Below are 22,560 nucleotides of genomic sequence, written 5' to 3' on the forward strand. Positions count from 1 at the left end.
CGTACCAGCATTGACAACCAATTAACGTGAGAGCCGGACGGCAGTACTCGCTCCAATGGTGAGATTACTGCCCCAAATATAGCTAGACTTTGGTGTGCCCGATGATGCAACGAGACTTGGTACATGCAGTAGCCAATTAGTCTTTCACAACCCAAAATGGAAGCAATCCACGTACGACGTCATTCTGAGCTTATTATTTGCCTCATCAATCTACACAAACAGGAATTCGACTTTTGGGCTCTTCCACGAATCCTTCAGAGATGATCTGAGATACGGGAACACTTAGGAATCTCAAGTTCACCAATTCCTTAATTATGTTATTTGCCGAGTTACATTGACATCGGACCAACGGCATAGCATTAGAATGCAGATTTGATTTTTTGATTTGATTTGACCTTACTGGCGCAGCATCAGAATGCAGAAAACAGTCCTTTAGTAGAACATTTAAAGACATGTAATAATTGTGCAGCCATGTATCAGAAAACTCAGATTTTCAGGAAATGTAGGGGTAGGTTAGCGTTACTGTTTGAGGAAGCGAGGCAGATCAGGTTGCTTGCTGACAATTGTGTAAGTTCATCTTCAGTATTTTACTCTGATAAGATACACGCATTTCTCGAAAACACGAGCTAAACACGTGTGCTTGAGTGGAGCGACGTGGCGCTTAAGTGTTGAGTAAGGCGATGGATTATTAAACATCTGTTGAAAGTGCAGTGCGTCCGTCCTGTGTTGTTCTTAGTGTTTTTAGCGCAGGTTTTAGAGATTTTATCATTTGGCATAGCATCCATCTGTCAATTTCCCGAGGCCATTTAACTGCATTTCTGCGTACCCTGCATGATGGCATACCGGCACACGTATTCTGTATGAATACTTTCGTACCTGCGCCATACATCTACACAGCGTTCCGCCTGTGGTTGAAAGGGCGTGACAGCACGCAGGCGAGTAAACGGAGTGCGCAAATGCGGCAGAACTGCGAAAAAGGCAGCCGTACAAGGGTTTACAGCGGCATTTCCTCGGCCTTGACTACTTATCGCCGTGATTCACGCCAACCGGCCGCGCCTCGGATGCCACATGCTTCCCGGATTCTTTTTTTCCCTTTCGTGCGTTGCGGAACAACCAGAACTTCCTTTCCAGTTACAAAACGCGGTTGGATGCATACATATGGGGCAAGTTTTGCCCTCAGTTCTGGGGAACGCATGCCCTGTGTCCTACCCAAAAAAGGAGAGGACAAAAGTATTTTTTTTTTATACTCCCAGGAAGTCAAAAAAAAAAAAAAACCGCGAGAAGTCGGCACACACTGGTGTCACATCCCTTCCCACGAAATTCCAAGAATCTTGCAGTATACTTCGTCAACCATAACATTCGTGTATACGCGTCTTTTAGCCGATAAATCCTTCCAGTGGTATAACTTTGTATTATACACTGCAGCTGCATCTTTTGTAGCCTCGATGCACTTTCGGAATGCCTGGTTCCAGGTCGTTACCGAAATAATAATCAGTAGCTGATCAATACTGCGGAATGTGTTTCTCGGTAATCACCTGCTGTTCCAGATTGTGCGCATTTGTTTTTTTTTTTTTTGGCACAAAAACTGTTCTTCGCACAAGTACGTTTCAAGGCCACCCGCTGTCGGCAATGCACAATGAACGAACTTCGTAGTGCACCTGTTTGGCAACAAAGCCTCGACAATGTCAACACCTGACACACCTTGACTTTTTTTTTTGTTCAATGTTAGCGCAGCGACACAACTGTGGCTATGTGCGACGTACAGACGGAGAAAGGACAGCAGGAAAGAGTGGGGGACGGGGGTTAATATGCGTCCTGGGCCGACTTCAGGGGGAACTGTGCCGACATTCGACTGGAAAGTTTTCGGATAACCCAGGGAAAACCAGCGGTTCCTGGCCACCTAGTTGGAATGCACAAATATACAGGCCTGATTCCTATTAAAGCGGTCATACGGGCTTGTTAGCTCCTGAACCCTTCAAGCAAGGCCTGATGCTGACAGATTATAGATATAGTCATCACTGCAAAACAGATTCCCCCCCCAAAGATCTTACAACACGCCTCCCTCACCCCCCCCCCTGAAAAAACAAACAAACAAAAGAAAAAACGTACAAGAAACTTCATGGAATTCACCCCCCTGAGATGAAACCCGGGCGCAAACCTTGCTGCAAAATATTGTCAAATTTTTACTGTTTCTTCGTGCTACCGTTGAAAAAAAGAAAAAAAGTAACCGTTGGCAACATAGCCCGTAGATATCTGACAGACGGACCGGAAAGATACAGATGCTGTTGCCGTGCGGTATGTATACAAAGAAAAACAGGGGCTACTTCCCACATGTATCGTCATGGGCACATAATTCAAAATGCGAGGGATTCGACGCGGTCCTTTCCTTACTAGGTTACGTAATACGTGACTCAGTGCAATTCTCAGGTGACGTGTATGGATAGGTGCGAAAGCAACCAACCGTATACCCGTGCGCGAGATATTATAGGGGGCTCGCCGTGACCACACTGCAATCACGCCAGTGAACTGACACGAGACAGTTTCAGATATAGAACAATCTCATTATGTTCGCAACGAGGGGTCGCAGCATAAAGCAAATATACCAACATATGGACAATTATGCAAATAAGTGGGGGGGGGGGGGGGGGGAGATGGCCTGAACAATGGACTGGCGTAGCTGTAAATCGCGTGACCACTGTCAGAAGCTGTCACTGTTTCGAACTGTTACGAGTGTGTTATCTGTAAGAAATCTACCAGCCGAGGGGGGTGGGGGGGACGATAAAAGATACACATCTGATTTGCGTATTTCTAACCAACATCGGTTTTAGGGCGACTTCATCGCAGGAAACTTTCACACATCCCGGTCAGCCGGGAAATGTGCTTTATCTTTCTGGGCCACGCATATCGAGGGTTCCTTCCAATCGGAGTCGCAGGACGTAAACCAGATTCTGTTCCACGTCTGCTCAGACCGCGCCTTGAAACGAGGAATAGTGCCTGCAATACTGTGGAATCGAAACACAACGCACGTGGCAAGGGGCGTGATCAACAACCCTTTGTCCCTAGCTCATTCAAATTCAAAGCGGGCGGCCGGTAACGTTCGCAGCGTGGGTGAGTCTGTGTTCTATAAAAATAGAATGTCTACATTAAGTAAAAACCCAAAAGACTCACTCGAACCGGTCTGAACCTCCGTCGTCTCTTCGCCGATTCTTCGAACCGCCTCCGCGCCAACAGCATCAGCCGACACAGGGTCGATGTCGTCTGTCTTTATAATTTCGTCTGCTACCACGACGTCGTCCTGTTCTCTGGTATCAACGTCCGTTTCGACGTTTCTCGAACTTGTTGCTACAGTGTCAACGATGATAGGTCGAATGTCATCATCAGCAATGACAGTCTCATCGTCGTCTGCGCTCCGAACAACCGCAGCCTCAGTGTCGTCTGCATTGTTCGCAAGGGGAGTTTGGTTGTCGTCTGCATTCTCGCTGGCAGTTTCAATGCCGTCTGTCTTGACATCGACTGGTCTGTCAAATGGCTCGGATTCGACGACTGTCTTCTCGTCATTCGCGTCCTCGCGTGTAATATCCAAGCGCCCGTCCAAGCCATCGTTGGGATCCATGGCGCGTTGACAGACGAGTTCCGAGCGGTAGCACGCAGACACAAACGGTTGCTGAGAGACGAGTCGCCGACCGCGATGTGAATGCAAGCGGGGGATTTTCTCTCCGTTGCGGGAGCGAGTCTATCGTCGCGTACGCCAGACAGGAAATGGGCCTGTTACATTTGACCGTACAAGGGGAAGCCGACAGCGAGAAAGAGTGAATCGAGTGAATGCAGACGAACGGTTGGGGGAAGGGAAAAGCTTTCATCGACTGTAGGCGGGAAATTTGAAAACACTCTCTGATGTAAAAGAAAGAAAAACAGGTTTTGCACGACAGGGAGCCATACAAAGTCTCGAAAAGATAAGCTTCATATATCTGATTTTGAAAACCGTACCGACACTGAATTCATAAAAGGAAGATAATTGTGTTACGATAATGTTACTCTGAGCGCTTTGGGAGGCTGTGATAACCAATCTTGTAGCTACTTGACCCTGTCCCATGACGTCATCCACGCTCATGGTTAAAGCTTCCGCCCTTTAATCAAGGTTGTTCTCTCCTCCGTTATCAGGCGCCTCATGTACTACACTTACGGAGTGCATGTGTAGGAGTGGTATATACTGTATGTATATATATTACCGTTTCTGTATTTAACCACCAGTATTATTTTACTTTTATTTACTATTTGTTTGTTATATTAACTTTCGATAAATGTTATTTTCATATTAAATGTAATAAGAGTAGGCTATATTACAATGTTCTACTTCAGTGCCTGAGATGGCCTTCCCTGGGTTGTAAATTGTTCCAGTTTGTAGTAACAGAAGAAGTTTGAAGAGTGAAATCCAAAATTTTAATGCCCACGGCCGGCCATAACCCCGACGGATGCACTAGCATCGCCCAGAACAGCGGTCGCATTCCAGACAGCAGACTCCAAATTAATTGGTATATCAAAGCTAAGTCGGAGCAGCAGAGGAAAGACCCTCTCAATCCTTTGAAGGCGAGACGAATTCTCAGAGGAGCCTCGTCTCTATACGTAACCTTGAAAACATCATCCAGCGCAACGCAAGCCTAGTCTGGAGGGCCATGCTCTAGTTGCTGCAAGAGATGACCGACCCTCACACGATGCTACTCTAAAGAAGCCTCGCCGGTCACATTCCAGCAGCGAAGATTGTTTTGCTTAATGACTCTGTCACTGGAGCATGAACTGTTAACGCCGTTCTAACGGAGACAAGCGGGTGCAAGGGTCAACTGGTCGCCCCCGTTATTCTCGGGAGTTAGCACTTCGGCGACAGTACAGCAACTGTAGGCGACACCATGCTTTGGTGTCGGTTTCGGCGTGAAAAAAAAGAAAGAAAGAAAAAAGAACAGAAGCGCGTTTGCCGTCTGTCGGAGCTTGTCAGGACGTTCGAACAGTGACCTCTCTGGTGTCCGGCCTAGAGACAAGGAATTTACCCAGGATTTTCATTTTTTTTAAGCATGAAATGAAAGCATGAAAATGAAAGCATGAAAATTTAAGCATGAAAGCAGAGAGGACAGCAGAGGTGAGTGTGGTGCTGGGGAAGTCATTGCGAGAGACTATGCTTTGCTGCAGATTTTATTATTATTTTTTTGCATAAAACAAATCAGTTGACTTATTACGTTTGGTTGTAAGTCACATAAAAACAAATCACGCACAACGTGGGAGGAGATTACGAAAAAAAAAAACGAAAGAAAAACCCGCAAAATTCTTCAAGTTAATGATGAAAGAAAGAAGGAAGTCACTGGTAAGGTTATAGCCAGCTGTAGGGCTCGAACCCACATCTTCTGGATAAGAGGATGTGTAATCCAGAAGATGCGGGTTCGAGTCCTACAGCTGGCTATAACCTTATCAGTGACTTCCTTCTTTCTTTCATCATTAATTTCTTAGGCACTTGAGGCTTTGTATGTATTTGTCCCTTCTATGTCCCTTCCAGCCTCAGAACATAAATTGCCATCATCTCCAAGTTTGTTAGGGCACCAGTTTTATCGGAATACCTCTTACTTTTACGTTACGAGGAGCGTAAAACTCAAAACTACTTTATTTAATTGTCGCTCGTCTACTTCCAAAAGCTCACGACCTGCAACGAGTGAATTTCATTTCCATGAAACAGTCGCTTAGTTTCCCTCGTATTGGCATCAAAAAAAAAAAAAAAGAAAAGAAAAGAAAGAAAGAAAAGAAACGGGCTCAAAGCTCTTTCGCGCGGAATGCATGAGACACGCCGCTACGCCGCCGCGTTAAATGAGTCACTCTTCATGTTCTTCCATATTTAACGGTGACTATGTGCAAGACAGCCCATGTGAATTTTCTTTTCTTCTTCTTTCACTTCCTGCGCTCCAGTAAGCCAATCGTCCGTGTACAGTGAACTCATCCTCGCAGCCAAATGGAGGAGGCGGAGGATAACGCTAAAAAATAAACTCACTTTTTTTTTTTTTATCTTTCACTCGCAGTCCGTCTACCACTTCATGTTCCTTCTCTCTCTGTTTTTTTTTTTTTGCACGTATAAGGGTAAGTACCGTGCGTTTTCGGCGCGAGGCGACCGTTTTGAAGTCAAATATATCTTCTTTTTTTTTTTAACTTCTGCTATGCGCAAAGATGATATTCCGTTGCCGTGATGTTAGAAACGTAAGTTTTTTACCCCCCGCGATTCACGCGTGAATAGTCAGGCCTACGTTCCACAGTGTCCCCGCTATCTGGACGTATCTACGTATAACGTAAAGGGCTTCCACGCCGAGACTCGGAGGTGACACGGGTTCGAATCCTGTCACCGGCTGTGCTGTCCGAGGTTTTCCCTCGGTTTTCCGAAGACTCTTTCAGACGAATGTCGGCACAGTTCCCCCTGAAGTGGGCCCAGGACGCACACTAACCCCTCTGTCCCCCACTCCTTACAGCTGTCCTCTCTCCATGTGTCCACGTCTGCCAGTTCTCATAGCCCCAGTTGCTTCGCGGGCGCTACCACAAAAGTAAAAATTAAAAAAAATTAAAGGAGCAGTCCAGAGGCGTCTCGACAGTCATCGGCGAGGCGTCCAGAGGCGTGGAGACCGGTCATCCTACAACTACTATATGCCGCGGGAGCTGGTAGTTTTCATTGCGGGTCGGATTGTCGCTTTAGAGTGAATAAATAAATGAGTAATAAAAAATACGCGTAAGTAAAAAAAAAAGAAAAGAAAAGAGAAGAAAACAGCAACTGGCTCTCGAGTTCAGTAGCCCAGTTGCATTTTGCGCTATAGGTCAGTGACAATATAGGAACACCTTTAATTGTTCTAGTATTTTCAACGAGAGTGAACGGCCGTAACAGATGAAGGAACGCAGGTACACGAAAAAAAAAAAAAAAAAAAGAGCGAGAAACCGGCGATCGGTATCGGACTGTGTCTGTGAAATCAAGAGGGCGTAAAATACAACAACTGGGTGCCTGCCTATACGCCACCGACAGAGGGCGAACTGGTCGCGTGAAGCTTTTTTCCACATCATGCGTGTGGACACGCGTCTCTTTCCTCATGTTACTCGAGCGTGGATTAGAAATGGGTCCGAGTGTTATGCGAGGAGAGATTTTTTTTTCTTCACTCGATATCGCCCGATTTTACAGCTCATGAAACAAAAAGCCCAATTTCTGCCCTCGATTTTCAAGATCTTAAAACGTATTAAACGTAAAAAAGTATTCTTTGTGAGGCAGTTGAGCAAACACATACTGCCACACCGAGCGATAACATAACAGAACGGCTGCCCTGGAATATCTCGTGTAGGAGCTTCTTCATAACAGCCTACGCGCATGCGCATGACCTTGAAGCGCCGGAGAGGGTTATCTTCGTCAACTCTAGATGGAGCAGTATGGCGACGACACAAGTGTGGACCAGTGGGGAGACCGCACGAGAGGCGCGGGCTCGTCGGTCCCACTCCGAACCGGTTTTGGTCCTTTGCGCTACCCACGTGGATTTGCTTTGTCGCGCGCCGACCGTTGTTCGCTGGAGAGGCGCTAGGATGCTACGCGTATGTGAAAAAGGCTACAAGCATGGACGACACAAACACGTAAACATCCAAAGCCCAAATGAATGAAATCAAACTCAGGAAAAAAACTACTTCGGAAAGCCAGTGAGAGCTTGTGACGTCACAGCAGCATAACCTATTATCTGATTTGGATACAAGACTTGACGAGCAAGGTTTCAACGATGCGCAACTACCAGACTTATATGCGTAGCTCGGCATATCGGGACGCGGAACTCGCGATCACAATCATTTGATAAGGCGTGAGCTCAGCCGCAGGACGAACTCACGTGAAGGTCGTCGACATGGCGTATCGCCGAACTCGATCATGCCGCATATAAGCGCACTCACCGGATAAGATCACACTTGCGACCACAGCAGGGGTGATTTTGCCGATCTCTGGTTACAGGTGTGATGTTATCTGGTGAGTGCGCTAATATGCGGCATGATCTAGTTCAGCGATACGCCATGTCGGCATTTACGTGGGTTCGTAGCGTGCGGCTGAGCTCATACCTTGTCAGATGATTGTGATAGTTGTTGTGATTGTATATGCTTGCTTGCTTGTTTCTTTCTTTATTTATTGTTACTACAAACAACTAAACCATGTGTAACTAAAGAGCCTGCATGTTCTAAAGGCGGACGCGTACAATTGCGCAGCTTCGCGGACCAAATGGATGCGTCAGCGTGATCGAGACGTGGTGCAATCAGTCGCGGATCCGTGGGGGGTAGGGGAGTAGGTGTGGGTGAGGTGTGGGTGGGGTGGGGGGGGGGGGGGGGCGATCGCCGCTCCAAAACGTCTGTTTATACATTGGATTTCCCCCTTTCCCCTCCCCCAGGACGCGCTTCAACAAAGCCCCCCCCCCCCCCCCCTGAGGGCGCTGACTCCCACTGACTGGCGAACCAGAACAAGTTCCCCCTGAAACGTCATCGGTGACGCGGCATCATACCTCCTCCTCCTCGTTATACCCGGAGTGGCGAGTTAAGGGTGAACGCGCGGAGCCATGTTTATGCGAGATTTTTTTTTTTTTTTCTGGGAAACAAATTGCACACATCAAAACCTTTCACGCTATACGGTAAAATGACACACACTTTCGTCAGACGTCTTACTCTGAAACTTTTTTGGATGGCCCTCTGTACTCTTATAAGCGACTAGTAGTAACACTGAGAACATATGGAGGCAACTGCGATATGTTACAAATCATATTCACACAGTACTACTACTTAGGAACACCAAATGAATGGTGAATACGATGAGGGCGAAGGTCTTGATGGCCAGGACATCTGTACCTACATCGTGGTGGCAAATACGCGGGTGACCGTATCGCTCCCTTGCGACATGTGCACTGATGATTCATCAGTGACGAACAACACACATTCAACAGAGTGGATATTCGCGCAACGAAAATAAATGGTGTGCGCAAGCAATAGAGCAGTATGAAACAGCAGTATTCAGGCCTACTTAAACTCCATTTAATAAATATATATTCCCCCCCCCCCCCAGTATGAAACGTGAGTAAAATATCCTCACCTGCAACATCCTCCGCAGAAGCAGCTTTAAAAATAAACACGCCACATAAGAAATCTGCAGATGATAACGAGTGCTCAAGACTCGTCTGTCCATGCTTGCGCTATTAGGCATCCCGAGATATGTACGCGAGCCTCAAAGTCCGGCCCAACTTCGTGTACGAATCATGTAAAATTTACCAGGCCAGTACACAGTTTAACCCCCCAATTTATCGGATGCTTCCCAAACGCACTGATCGGTCATCGGTCGAGTCCTTCTCAGGTCTTTCGTCAAATCCTTGGTCAAACACATGCAATATTGGTTGTGGTATGCGAGTGGCATGTGCACTGAAACGGGCTATTCACGGCACAACTGCGGGAAATTTTATGTATAGTTTAGCTGAGAATTTTATGTATAGTTTAGCTGAGAATGTTATGTAAGAATTCGCCTTGCAGCGCCTGAAGGCTCCAAGACGTCACACTATCGAAGGCCCATTATGGTCATGGGCACAAGGTGTTATTAATACGGGACCCATACGGGTCCCGTATTACTAGTGTCTTGTGCCAGTTGCTTGCCAAGTAGGCCTCCTCACACTTTGTTCCGAGTGCACTTCATGCTACAAGCACTACGAGGCTGTTATCAAAGTTGGCAACTACTTACATGTATAGTTTAGCTGGGAATGTTATGTAAGAATTCGCCTTGCAGCGCTGAAGGCTCCAAGATGTCGCACTATCGAAGGCCCATTATGGCCATGTGCACAAGGCGTTATTAATACGGGACCCGTATTACTAGTGTCTTGTGCCAAGTTGCTTGCCAACTAGGCCCCCTTACAGTTTGTTCAGAGTGCACTTCATGCTACAAGCACTACGAGGCTGCTATCAAAGTTGGCAACTACTCACATCGCACAACGTCTGGTGGCAATTCTTCGGGAACGTTTTCTCGGATGATCATCTCGTGACGTCTCTGTCGTCCTATGGAACAACGGAAGGTGACCTCCATTAATGCTTAGCATGGAACAGGTAAAGTTTAGCACAAACATGCAAGGATGCATCTAAAGCGTATTAGTCTTACGGCCAACACAACTCGCATATACTCGCTATGCATACAAACCAATAAGCATCCACGCCTAATGTTAGAACAGGTGTGGCTTCCAAAATTATGATTCACTCGTATCACTGTTGGGTATACCAGACCTACATACGTATCAGGCTATGGTACATTAAAAAAAAAAAAAGAAAGAATGCAGAAGCAACGTCGTACCTTCCTCCGTTTCGTCCGGCTCAGGCGTTGCAGGAACTTTGCAAAGACAAGGAATTAGTACAGCATGACAAAGCATCTTGGCATGCGCAACTAGTAATTGCAGATCCTTTGTGCAAGAACACTTCAGCCATCACAACAAACAGTGTGTAACAGGCACATGCAAACGTTCCTAGCAAATTATCATAAACTCACTCGGCCCTCCATCGTTATCGAAGCAAACTTTAGGCTGGAAGAGTTGCTTGAAGTGCACTTTGCAATAGATCTCACTCTCGTGGGAGTTGTACGTGTCTATGCTGAAATCGAAAGGATAACAGAGTTCAAGCTGGTTCTCCGCTTTGTTGCGTGCAACAGAAATACTCACGAAAGCAGCTTGTTGCACTCTTTGCAACGGAAGCAGTTCTTGTGGTATGAGTTCTTCTCGGCCTTCACCCGCTCTACGGGGTACACAGTGCCCTCGCAGCGTCTGCACGTTGAACTTGTGGTACTTTCGGGCTTGATCTAAGCAAGAAATAGAACAGAAAGGCAGCCACACGTTAGGCATATCCAGTGGTGATTACAGGACTGGATACTCAAACAAATCATTAGGGGACTCGTATTAGGGGACTCGTATTAGGGGACTCGTATTAGGGGACTCGTATTAGGGGACTCGTATTAGGGGACTCGTATTAGGGGACTCGTATTAGGGGACTCGTATTAGGGGACTCGTATTAGGGGACTCGTATTAGGGGACTCGTATTAGGGGACTCGTATTAGGGGACTCGTATTAGGGGACTCGTATTAGGGGACTCGTATTAGGGGACTCGTATTAGGGGACTCGTATTATGGGACTCGTATTATGGGACTCGTATTATGGGACTCGTATTATGGGACTCGTATTATGGGACTCGTATTATGGGACTCGTATTATGGGACTCGTATTATGGGACTCGTATTATGGGACTCGTATTATGGGACTCGTATTATGGGACTCGTATTATGGGACTCGTATTATGGGACTCGTATTATGGGACTCGTATTATGGGACTCGTATTATGGGACTCGTATTATGGGACTCGTATTATGGGACTCGTATTATGGGACTCGTATTATGGGACTCGTATTATGGGACTCGTACAAAATATTACTTCAGGACTTAGAGTCCGATGCGGTACACGTTTTTGTGCACTGCGAAAGAAATCGCACCTTGTCAAACTTCTGCTGCAACTTTGCCTTGTCTACCTTAACTTCTTCTAAAGGTGTTGTTTGTACATCAGAATGGTTGTTTGTAAAGTTGGACTTCTGCAAAGAATCAAAACAGACTATATGAACTAATATGATGGTTATGATGTCATAGTGAAACACATGTCAGCATACAAATCACAGGATGATCACTTAGGTTTCAAGATTCTGTCAAAACAGCGCACTGATTCCTTCAGGGTCCTCAACTTGACTCAACTTCAGTAAAACTGGAGGGTCTGACTGATACTCTGCTGTTAGCTTCAAAACTGTCACCAAACGAGAGTCGTTATCATTAGGATGCCACCTACTCATCCACCGAGAATGTCTGCCTATGCATTTCAAAATTTCTAATCTGCTACTACTAACTACAGATAAAACTAGCCCTGATAAAGCCATCTTTTCCAATCTCGAAAAAGCAAATCCTGTACATTCGAAACATGGCATCTATACTGGATGTTTCAGGAACATCCCCCCGCCTGAATAATTCATAAACAGGTGGCGATATCAAAAAGCCTTCTTTTTGCTGAGCATCCCTGATACATTGGTCAAACACTGAGCAATGAGCAGCTCATTTGCTTGCGTTCATTAGTTGAATAAAACTCCCGACTTCAAAATATTACTTCAGGTGCTTTCAGAACCTCGATCTGTTTTACCGACTGGAACCTTCAGAAAAAGCCTGCGTCAACACTTAGTGATTTGTAGAGGGATAATTGGTTTCTGCTTACACATTTCTTGCGGACAGCAGCATACCAACGCGTTGTTTCGCTCAGCTGTCCGGCTGCCAATTATGTGTTTATCTTGGAGCACTGCACGGGCCGCTTTCTTAGGCCCAGGCGTGGCCTTCCTCTGACTTACCCGCCCGGCCCAGGCCCGAAGGATTCTAAGTTTCTCGGCCCAAACCCGATCCGAGCCCAGAAATTTATAGGCTACACGGCCCGGCTCGGCCCGGCCCGGCCCGGTGTATCAGGCTGTAAAATTTGACAGTGGTTAACTAACAGACGGATAATGCAGGCTTGAATCCGACCTAGGCCTGGCAATGTACGGGCCAGGCCCAGACCCATGATGGTCAAACCCTAGTCCACCTCAGGCCCACAAAAAGAAGTCTTTACCGCCGGGCCGGGACCGTGCTTTTGGATAAGCCCGAGCCCATGCAGTGCTCTAGTTCATCTGCCTGGGTCACACATTGGGGTGACCGGAAGATAAGGAACCGCCGCACACAGATGAACACACAATTGGCTCCTGGTCAGCTGAGTGAAAGAGCGCATTGGCAAGCTGCTCCGCGCAGGAAATATGTAAACCAAAACAAATTAATTAGTAAGAAAATTGAAGTGTTGGCACAGGTTTTTTCCTGGAACACATTTTTCGCTGAATGTCCTGATCGGTAAAACAGAGGTTCCGAAAGCGTCAGAGGTAAAATTTAAAAGTTAGAAGTTCCATGTAATTAATGACCGTATGCAAGTGAGCCGCTCACTGCTCAGTTTTTTGTCAATGTCTCAGGGATGATGACTAAAAGGAAAGCTTTTCGATAGCACCACCTGTTTACGAATTATTCAGCCAAGGGAACCTCCGTTAGACACAAGCAAGGCGACACAAGGGGACCTCTGTTAGCATTCCAAAATGAGCACGCTTGCGTGAACACAACTGGACAAGTAACACACTGAAGCGGTTTTCTTGTGGCTTTCGGCAACGTTTAACAAAGAAGCATACGCAGAAATGTAGCTTTCGTAAGGTTGGTGTGCAGAATGGTAATATGTGGCTCTGACCTTCGTGGTGCTTTAGGTTTCCAAATAATAAATAAATAACTAACGAACATGTTACTGTGAGTAACTAAAGTGAGTCGTTCTCAGAATTTCTTGTGTCAGGGTTAGTATGTATTTGAGGAGGGAGAACCGCAGGGAGGAGGGTAAGGGACTTACGAGGGATTTAATGTCAACTGGGACAAGGTCATCGCACGGTGAGGTCCTCATGTCGTTCCCATTCGTGACTCCAGTATAGCTGCACTTCTGGGGAAGGAAAGCGTGCAAGGTTGGGGAAAGCGGTAAGAACAACACACACCATGCAAAGCACCTCCTGGTACAATAAGACACCTCTGCCTCTCTCAATTCCAAATGTGCCATGACTATGACTGCATTAATTACTCTGTGGTAAAAAAAAAAAAAAAAAAAAATAGTATTTTGAATAATAGACCTCTCCATGTTTGTAAACAAATGACGTCATAGTGTTCGACAGCGCCACCAATTTGGTAGAGTTAAAGTACGCTCCAGGCTAGGGGGCGAACAAGGTCACGCCCGAAAGCCACGGTCTTGAGGGGATTACGGTGGTCCCTGAAAGGGACGCTACCTTCAGTCCTACTTCCAATGGGGTGCAGCGAACAAGTGCCCATTCGTAGAACCCAGCCCTCCCCTTCAGATTTGTTTCGGTTTCGGTCTGTCTACCAACGTCATGATGACGTTTCTCGGGTTGAGGTCTATTGACGGAGCAAATCGCAGATTAATCGAGCGACACCAAACACGCTTTCACTGTTATGAAGTACAGAGTCACAACAATGCTAATGGATTTTGATGAGCATTCGTGCAGTGGCGACACTCGGGGACGCGTCACCCGGTGCGGGAACATGCAGGGAAAAAAATCACTAGCAGGGGTGCTCCTAGCAATGTCTAGCAGAATATTTCTACAATGCTCTGAGCATCCATCGCGAAAGCATTGTTTAATGTAAATGTTTGTCAAAAAGGAAGGAAAAAAACAAGGAATGAGAGTTGTATTCTCTGTCCTTTGAGTCTGAGATGAAAGAAACACATAAGGTAACACACCTGACCTTGTATTTAGAAAGGGCTTTTGTGTGAACAAACGTAATGCATGCGCACTTTTAAGTGCAGTGAGCCAAGTATCAGCAGAGCTTATTACAATATCTTTGTGTACTGGTCAAGACACAAACATTCTGCTTCATGAAACACATCCTAGTTAATGGCAGGACTGACTGACATTCAATCCCTTCCTTCGAAACGAGTCACCGTTTGCAAACAGATGACGTGGCGACTTCGCTGACGAGGGAAGATTGAGAGAAGAAACAAGGTGAGGAAACTCTTTGCTCTGATTGGACAGACTATATGGACTTGCAGCTAGCTCTATCTATCAACAAAAGCTTGTGCTGCTTTCCAATGACCTCATACTTACCAGAGTGTTGATGTCAATGCCAGTGCTAATGATCTCACGGTGAGCAGGTACACACTCATGCTCTGCGACTGACTGCTCGTACTGAGACTTCTGTGGGGGTAAAATGCATGCAGGGTGGAACAAACAGGCATGCTCGTAAACTCAAAGGCAAGCAAAACAAAAAGTGTGACACAGGTGTCAAGGGTGCTAAAGTATGGTGCGTGAATAATTTCACTGAGGCACCATTCACATTGGCATCGTTCTTGGTCCCTGGCACGATATCAGTGCGGTACTGTCAAGCACTGTTTTTCCTTTCTGAACGTTCTAGAGGAGAGTGGTCTCCTTTATGCAGGGTTTTTCACCTACAGCGATAAAAAATTCTAACTGGCGACGTACTCGCTGAAGGACTGTGGGTCTTTCGGCAATTACCTCCTGGAAACTTTGGCTGCCACAATTTGGACAATTTTTAATTGAGGGAAATTAATTTTTTTCAATCGAACATTGAAAATTTCCAAGCGAACCTTTTTTACAGAACTTTTATTTTACAGAAATATGAAGTCCTCCATGGATAACCCAACAAAAAGCATGCACGGTATATAGCAACAAAAGTAGCAGAAAAAAAAAGTAAGAGTGTCGCTTTAAACCAGCCTGCTTGATTGTCGCAAAGAAGCCTGCACGAAAGGTGTGGGGAGAAGAGGAAGTGTTCCCACCTCGTTTTACCTTTCTTTCCCCCACTTGATGCTGGTGATGACAGTCTTATCACAAAGACAGCAAAATACTTCCTCCTCTCGCCACACATTTCGCGTGCGCTTTTTTGCGACAATAAAGCAGGGGAGACTAATACAGCACTTTTACTAATTTTTTCCGACTATTTCCGTTGCTATACTGTGCATAGTTCTTGTTGGGTCTGCAGTTATGTAAAAATAAAGTGACATTGGCTTTGCAATTTTCAAAGCTTGATTGAAAAACATAAATTTCCCTGAATTAAAAATTGTCCAGAGGCTTCCTAAATGGCAGCAAATGATTCCAGAAAGTAATTGCCGAAAGTTGCACAATCCTCCGGCGAGTTCGTCACCACTTAGAATTTTTTAACACTGTAAGTGAAACACCCTGTATGCTTAATCTGTGCGCAGTGATGTTCCATCGTCATGAGGTGGTCCATGCATCAATAACGTGGTTACTGTTAGGTCAGGGTGCATAATACACCTGTCACAATGTTATCCTTCAATGATCATCTAAACCAATGGCAACTGAACATGCACGTAGCGCCACCGAGTGTGTAACATGTCAACCTGTTAGGAAGCACTGGATCTTATACTCATTGAGAAGTTGACACGTCAGACACATGGTGGCGTCACATGCATGTTCAATGTTCGTTTCAATGAGGATTGCAGACTGCACACATGACAGGGGTATTATGGATGTTACGCGGCATACGTAACTTTGGTAATGATGCACATACAGGCATGTGCTGTTGTGTCATACCAAGGATCTGGTACAAAGCCCATCACTTCTTCCTTCTTTTTTGTAGGTGTTAAAGGGACTATCGCATCCGTCGCTGTCGATTCCGGAACTACAGTGCCATTTTACTTCTCGTTCATCACCGACAATGACGGCGAAATCCGGCTCAAATTAGTGGAGTTGTTTCTGCGCAATTTGCTGTAATGCATGGCAACAGCAGACGACGGATGTTGAAAGTATTCCAGAATTTCTTCTCCGCAAACGTCACCTGGACAAGGCCAATCAGTGAGCGCCCTTCGACACGGACAAGGCCAATCAGAGAGTGGGAGAGAGACCGACTGCCGGGCGGGAGTGGTGGGGTGATGGCGACCGCGGGTCGCTGAGAGGTCTGAGATCGGCTTGTGGAATGCTGTTTGTGGTTAGAGCCATATATGTTTGTACAGCCAAGTGCGTAACACAGTGTCCTGCGGAACATAGTCATGTCAGCAGTCACGCTGGTAAGCAACAGTCGGCATATTCACCGAGACTTTCCACTTAGTACTTTGCGATGCGAACGCGAAACAGACCGCCTTGTGCCGTCGTATGCCTGGCTTACGTCATTCTGGCTTAGCTGCAGACGGAGTGTGAATCCCTAAACCCCTTTATTTAATAAGTACACTGTTTTCGGAAGAGACACTTAGCCAAGTAGACCGGGAAGCCATGCCGACCATTACCGTATCAGTCTCGTACACACCTCTGCGGATGCGATAGTCCATTTAAGAATCGTCTGCCATAGTGTCAGGGCATCATATCAGATTTCATACTGACCAGTGTGTAACTGACCATCACGGCATGCAATTTGTTGTTTGTTTCGTGATACACAACACATGCACACAAAAAACGCCTATTTTGTGAATAGGAAAATCGAGCAAACAGAACTAAAAATGGGGAGGCATACCAGTGAGTAAAGGTTAATTCCAGTAATGGCCACTTCTCTGAAGGAATTATTGATCTCGTTCTCCTTAGCACACGGGTCTGGAGAGTTGTAGACGTTTTTCTATGACACAAAAAGTGACAAAAGAAAAGAAAAACAAGGAGAAAATCATGCAGTTACAAAGAGAAATAGCAAAAGGAAAATGCGAGTGTCACAAAGGGGTGCCCGCGTGAAAGCGTGCGGTAAAACAGCTCTTACCAATTTGGACACTGACACCGGACAGTCCGTCATGGGGTAAAATTCAAGGTCTTCCGTTTCATTAGTCAACTGTTAGGAGTCACATGAACAACGGGTTAGACCAATCAGGTCGGTCCGTGTTAAAGCAGGTGAGTACAGTTAACGAGTTATTGGGCTGTTACATGAACCTGGATATCAAGCACGTCTACGGAGTTGTACTTACTTGAAGGCGTACAGTCATTTTATACTAGACTCAATTTCACAGTAAGGACAAGGTCATGCACCAAATAAAAGTGGGATGCTCGTGAAATAGTTCAGCATCAGTTATCACTTTCACAAATTATGGTGTCGAACACACCAGGAACTGTGTGCTTAACATGAAATAAAAGCACATTTTTATGAATTCATATTAACAGTGATCAAATGTGCAGTTGCAGCAGTCCCTGCTTCATGGAACTGCAACTCACTTGCTTCGGACTTTTTTTTAACAAGATGTGCCATGTTAACATTAGACCGAATACAGTAGAGAGATTTTACTTAAAAATCCTTTGGCACAGCAACTTCAAACAGACTTATTATAGCAACACTCATTGGAACACTGTTTGAATGTGTCACATTATCCTTAATTCGAATTAAGAGCCATTAGATAGGAAGATGTTTTACAGAAGGTTTGTTTATGGATGACTCAAGCAACAGTATGGTTGCTTGTTTTGCACTGCTAGAGCATATTGCCATAATGCAGCATATTCTGAATACGCACACCGGTATAAATAGGTGATAACAACAGTTAAGTATAGTGCTGCATAACTTACATCATGTCTGTGAGCAAGACCATTGAGAGCATCATAGGCGCTGTGCTTTGTGACTTCTTCCACAGTGCATGTGGTGGCTGTTTTTTGTTCAACGATCATTTTGCCTCCTTCCTTGTTGGACGTCATCTGGTGACTGCTCGTTTCCGAAGTTTTGCTCTTCATTTCGCGCCTGACTTTCGATACCTGTTGCAAACACAATACCATCAACACACATTACCAGGATCAGTTGTCCTCATTTGTAACTTATATCATGTGCTGGCTAGACAGTTTCCACCCTGATGTCGAGACTGAGCTCTTTTGATTCATCAGAGCATCTCTCACATCGTAGCTGTTTGGCACAGGCGCCACCCTTCAAATTTGAGAAATTATAACCAGCCGACACACAAAGTTAATGACGAAAACAATGCGACACACTATGTAAGTGAGGTCCCTTGGCGACAAGCCCGGCACCAGCAAGCGCTGCAATGCGGAGCCTGGAGCCTGCACACACACAGAACTGCATTGCTGCAGGCCTGCTGGCAGACGACACCAAGGCCAGTCTGGCTCACTGCCAGAGGGCTCCACTTCCACAAGAATTATGACTGTCTTTGCTAACTATTTTTTTCATAGCCCCATTATAAATTGTAGTTTATATCGTGTTGCACGTGAAGCAAACGACAGTGTTTGTGCGCAGTTTCAAAGGGCAAACGGGACGCTCAAAACCACAAATGCAGCTTGAGGAATGGTGTCTGAACATCAGGGTAGCTCAATGTTGTTCCAACTGCAGTAGAACCACTTGTATTATATAACTAGAGTTGCATCATGATACTTCAGTGCGAGAAAGCTAGTTAGTTAATTCTTAAATGTTCAATGCAACAACATATCATGCACTATAATGAGAAAAACAAGAACAATAACATGCTGTTAGCACGTTATCAAGACGTTGTTCCTGGGATATCCTACAAAGACGATTTTACAGTGCAATCCCGTTAATACGAAATCTCTTAATTCGAACATTCGGATAATCCGAATCGGCGCTCGGGTCCCTTTAAAGTAGTGCGTATTTTAATCGGAGAAAACACCCTGTAATTCAAACATACGAATGTACGCAACGAACGAGATTCGAAAGAGATTGACTGGCTGAATACGCATCGAACAGACGCGAGCGAACGGACGCGAGCGGCCGTGCGCAGGCCGGCGCGCCGCTAGCGTGTCAGGAACATTTACTTTTTCGAGTGTCAAGTTTACTTATTACTAAAAGACCATTACTTGTAACGGCGATACTTGTGTCAGAGCAAAGAGGAACAGATATTTTCTCGAATTTGCTAGGCGATATTCGCGGAGTTCGCAACTGGTTTGGGCTCAACATCGCAAACGATGTTGAATCGCGATTGAAAAAACGAATGTGTGCGCGTAGAACATAATTTTCTGGTCTGAGATGCTTGCCTGTAAATAAATATTTTGGAATGAAGGAGTGTGTTTTCGTCGTCGCGTGGCCGGAAACGTGCGGCAAGGCCTAGGGTGCCATGGCGCGTTTCCGATGCAGCTAGTATGCGTTGCAAACGCATCAGGCCCTCATTCAGAGCCCCTCTTAAGTTCGAACTTCGCTTTATTCGAACAAATTTTCGGTACTTCTCGAGTTCACATTAACGGGATTGCACTGCACTTACTTTTAAACTATAACGAGTAAACTACTTCACAACATCATTACTTTGATAAAAACCTGCAATGAGCCTAGTCATCAAACTGGGCACAAAGCAAAACCACTAAGGGAACAGCAACAAAATTACCCAAACTGAACAAATGAGCAAAATTGAAACCAACATCAACACTCTTGCCTTCGAGTGAAACATTCCTATACAGCTGCTTAGATTTTTACAATAACTACATAAGTCGAATTAATTAAAAAAAACTAATTATGTGCTAACAATAAACGTTACAAAAACGAACCATCTTTCCTTTTGATATGGGATAATAGGAATAACGTCACTAGGGACGCGTCACTCGGTGCGGGAGCTTTTTGCGTCACCCCTCAATGCGACCCCAGACGGCATGCGATAAATAATATCTTACCGCAGAGAGAGAGAGAGAGAGAGAAAGAAAGAGAAAATAAATCACATGCCCGCAGAGAAAGATGTATTGGCGCGCCATGTCAACCCCTTCCATCGAGTCACCGGGTGCGGACCGCATCCCTCGCACCCCCTAGTGACGCTACTGGATATTACTTCTAAGCCCACATGTACTTACACTTAACGCAACACTTACACACGAATCGAACTCCTCTGTATCATTCTCATGCACCGGTGACACAAGCGTGGTTGCGGTTTCAGCGACACCAGCAGGGGTGTCAGGGTCAGGCATGCAGGTGTAAGTTGAAGTATATACATTCTCAGCTATTCCCTCATCCAAATTGTCTTCGCAGAGGTCATCATACTGTGTCTTCTGTGGACTCCTACAGGGATCCATTGGAGGAGGAGTTACTGTATCCGCACTACTCAAATCAAAATCCGAAATGTCCTGCAAAGGACTGCACTGCTTTGGAAGGGAACTATCAACTGGCAGGTTAGCTAATTTGTAGGTACACCCCGTCGAGGTGCTGTCAGTCTCTTCCGTCGTGCTCACTGCATGTGGACTTTGAGGGGGACTTGGCGGAGGGCTCGACGACTCAGCGGGAAGAGCAACTTGGTCTTCGACTAGATCAGCAGGTTCCGAGATGACTGCCGCGTCTTGATCTCTAACGGGACTGGATACCACTGCACTAGGAGACTTTCTTTCAGGACTGGTAGGCGGGTATGACTCTTCTAAGTAAAGGTTGGGCGCGCCTTTATCGAGTAAATCGACAGGTGTCGACGTTGTTAGCAAGACCGGGTTGAACTCTTCTTCCACTGGACTAGCGACTGCCGGAGACGGCTTTCCCGGCGAACCAGCATCCGGAGTCGACGGCTTCTCGCAAGGGCTAAAGCTGGTGAAGTGAACGCATGTCTCTGCGAGCTCCCCAACCGACTCTATGACTTCCTTGACGAGACCCGCAGATTCGTCGAGCTCTGGACTGGAACCGTCGCTCTCCGAATGTCCGTTCTGAGCACTGGGACTGACACACTCAGCTACGAAACTGGACGTCGACTCGGACCCCGCTGAAAGGTCCAGCTCTTTAGAGTCCGTTTTGGCGTCGGAGGACGAGTCTTCGGGATCTTCCTCGGGATCCTCTTCGTTCGGCGACGGTACTTCTTTGAGGTCGACGAGGAGGTCCGGCGTCGGCCCAGAGTCGCTCTCCGGAGACGCGAGGTCAGCGGGCGACGAGACTTGAGCGGTCGCTTTGATCTTTTCGATTGATTCCAGGTCGAGAAGGTAGGACTTTGGGTTGTACTTGTAGTTAGTATCGTTAGCAACGGCAGAGGGATCGTTAATGAATGGAGGATCCTCCGGGGAGGAGTCTACGTCCAGGGGTGGCCCCTTGGACTCAGTGGGAGAGGAGGGCAGCTGGAAGCTCATGGGGTCAAAGTCGAGTGTCAGTGGGTCGTCATCCAAGATGCCATTCACGGGAGACTGGGGATTACTTACTGGGGATCCGCCCACGTCCGCCATGGTGACCTGCAACAGAGGGGTCACCAAATTAGAACGGCAATGCCTGCAGCCATTTGCAGAGAAAACGTACGATAGGTTGACATTTTATGGCAATGTTTCTTTGCGCAGAAAATAACCGTAATGTGTTTGTTGCCTCGAAAAAATTGCAAGAATTCATGGGACGGGGTCATGTGAGCATGTGACCACTGTACAAAACAGAGCAACAGTGCACCACCTACCATCTGCAATGACCAGCGACATAGTCAAGGAGGGTGCAGGGGCTGGGTTGGACCCCCTCCCCCGAACTCACGCCTTTAGTAGTTATTGGTAAAGAGAAAATTGAGGTGAAACCCCCCTCCCCACGTAATGCTTCTGTGGGGGCTTCACACGTGGAAGGGGATTTCATCCCCACTGTCCCTTTCCCAAGAGCACCACCAAAGGTGCGAGTTCGAACCCACCCCCGAACTCTCACCTTTGGTAGCAAAGTTGAGCTGAAATCCCCTTCCTCGTGTAAAGTCCCGAAAGAACCCCCCTAAAATATTTTTCTGGCTACGCCTCTTTGGCCAACGACACAACCCATTTGATCTTTTACAATCTTAAATTACGAACTACAACCAGAAGGGACAACAAATCATACTCCTACTGGAGATTCTCCCGCAGGCCCAGAGTCTAAAGAGAAAAGCTCTTCTCTTTCTCGCGTCAAAAATACGCATCGAAAACAAATGGAAAAGTCAAAGCACGTAGCAGATTATGTTCGGACTGCCTATATGTACTGATCCCAAGATTGCGCGGGTTCGAACCCGGCCAAGGATCGCAGTTCAAAAGCAACTTCCACTGCCCGTTATGGTGTTAGTCACGTGAATGGTTGAGTA

General features: G+C 46.2%; 1 protein-coding gene across 16 annotated transcripts in view; it reads right to left on the bottom strand.

Annotated features, from left to right (window-relative positions):
• The window catches only part of LOC135390920 (LIM domain and actin-binding protein 1-like), a 96,719-nt gene that overhangs the window by 14,692 nt on the left and 59,467 nt on the right, over positions 1-22,560 (bottom strand). For 6 of the 16 annotated variants that reach the window (XM_064620907.1, XM_064620904.1, XM_064620902.1 and 3 more), the window contains exons 2-12: positions 20,390-21,715; positions 18,146-18,328; positions 17,355-17,423; positions 17,121-17,219; positions 14,744-14,833; positions 13,486-13,572; positions 11,534-11,629; positions 10,713-10,849; positions 10,544-10,644; positions 10,352-10,387; positions 9,991-10,062 (exon numbers count right to left, since the gene is read on the bottom strand). In XM_064620907.1, coding sequence (XP_064476977.1) covers positions 9,991-10,062; positions 10,352-10,387; positions 10,544-10,644; positions 10,713-10,849; positions 11,534-11,629; positions 13,486-13,572; positions 14,744-14,833; positions 17,121-17,219; positions 17,355-17,423; positions 18,146-18,328; positions 20,390-21,709 — 2,290 coding nt within the window. In that variant the 5' untranslated portion in view covers positions 21,710-21,715. The remainder of the gene's footprint in view (positions 1-9,990; positions 10,063-10,351; positions 10,388-10,543; positions 10,645-10,712; positions 10,850-11,533; positions 11,630-13,485; positions 13,573-14,743; positions 14,834-17,120; positions 17,220-17,354; positions 17,424-18,145; positions 18,329-20,389; positions 21,716-22,560) is intronic. The other 10 variants (XM_064620918.1, XM_064620916.1, XM_064620914.1 and 7 more) reach the window with 6 other exon arrangements.

The sequence above is a fragment of the Ornithodoros turicata genome, chromosome 4 (assembly GCF_037126465.1).
Source record: "Ornithodoros turicata isolate Travis chromosome 4, ASM3712646v1, whole genome shotgun sequence".
NCBI classification, from domain to species: domain Eukaryota; kingdom Metazoa; phylum Arthropoda; class Arachnida; order Ixodida; family Argasidae; genus Ornithodoros; species Ornithodoros turicata.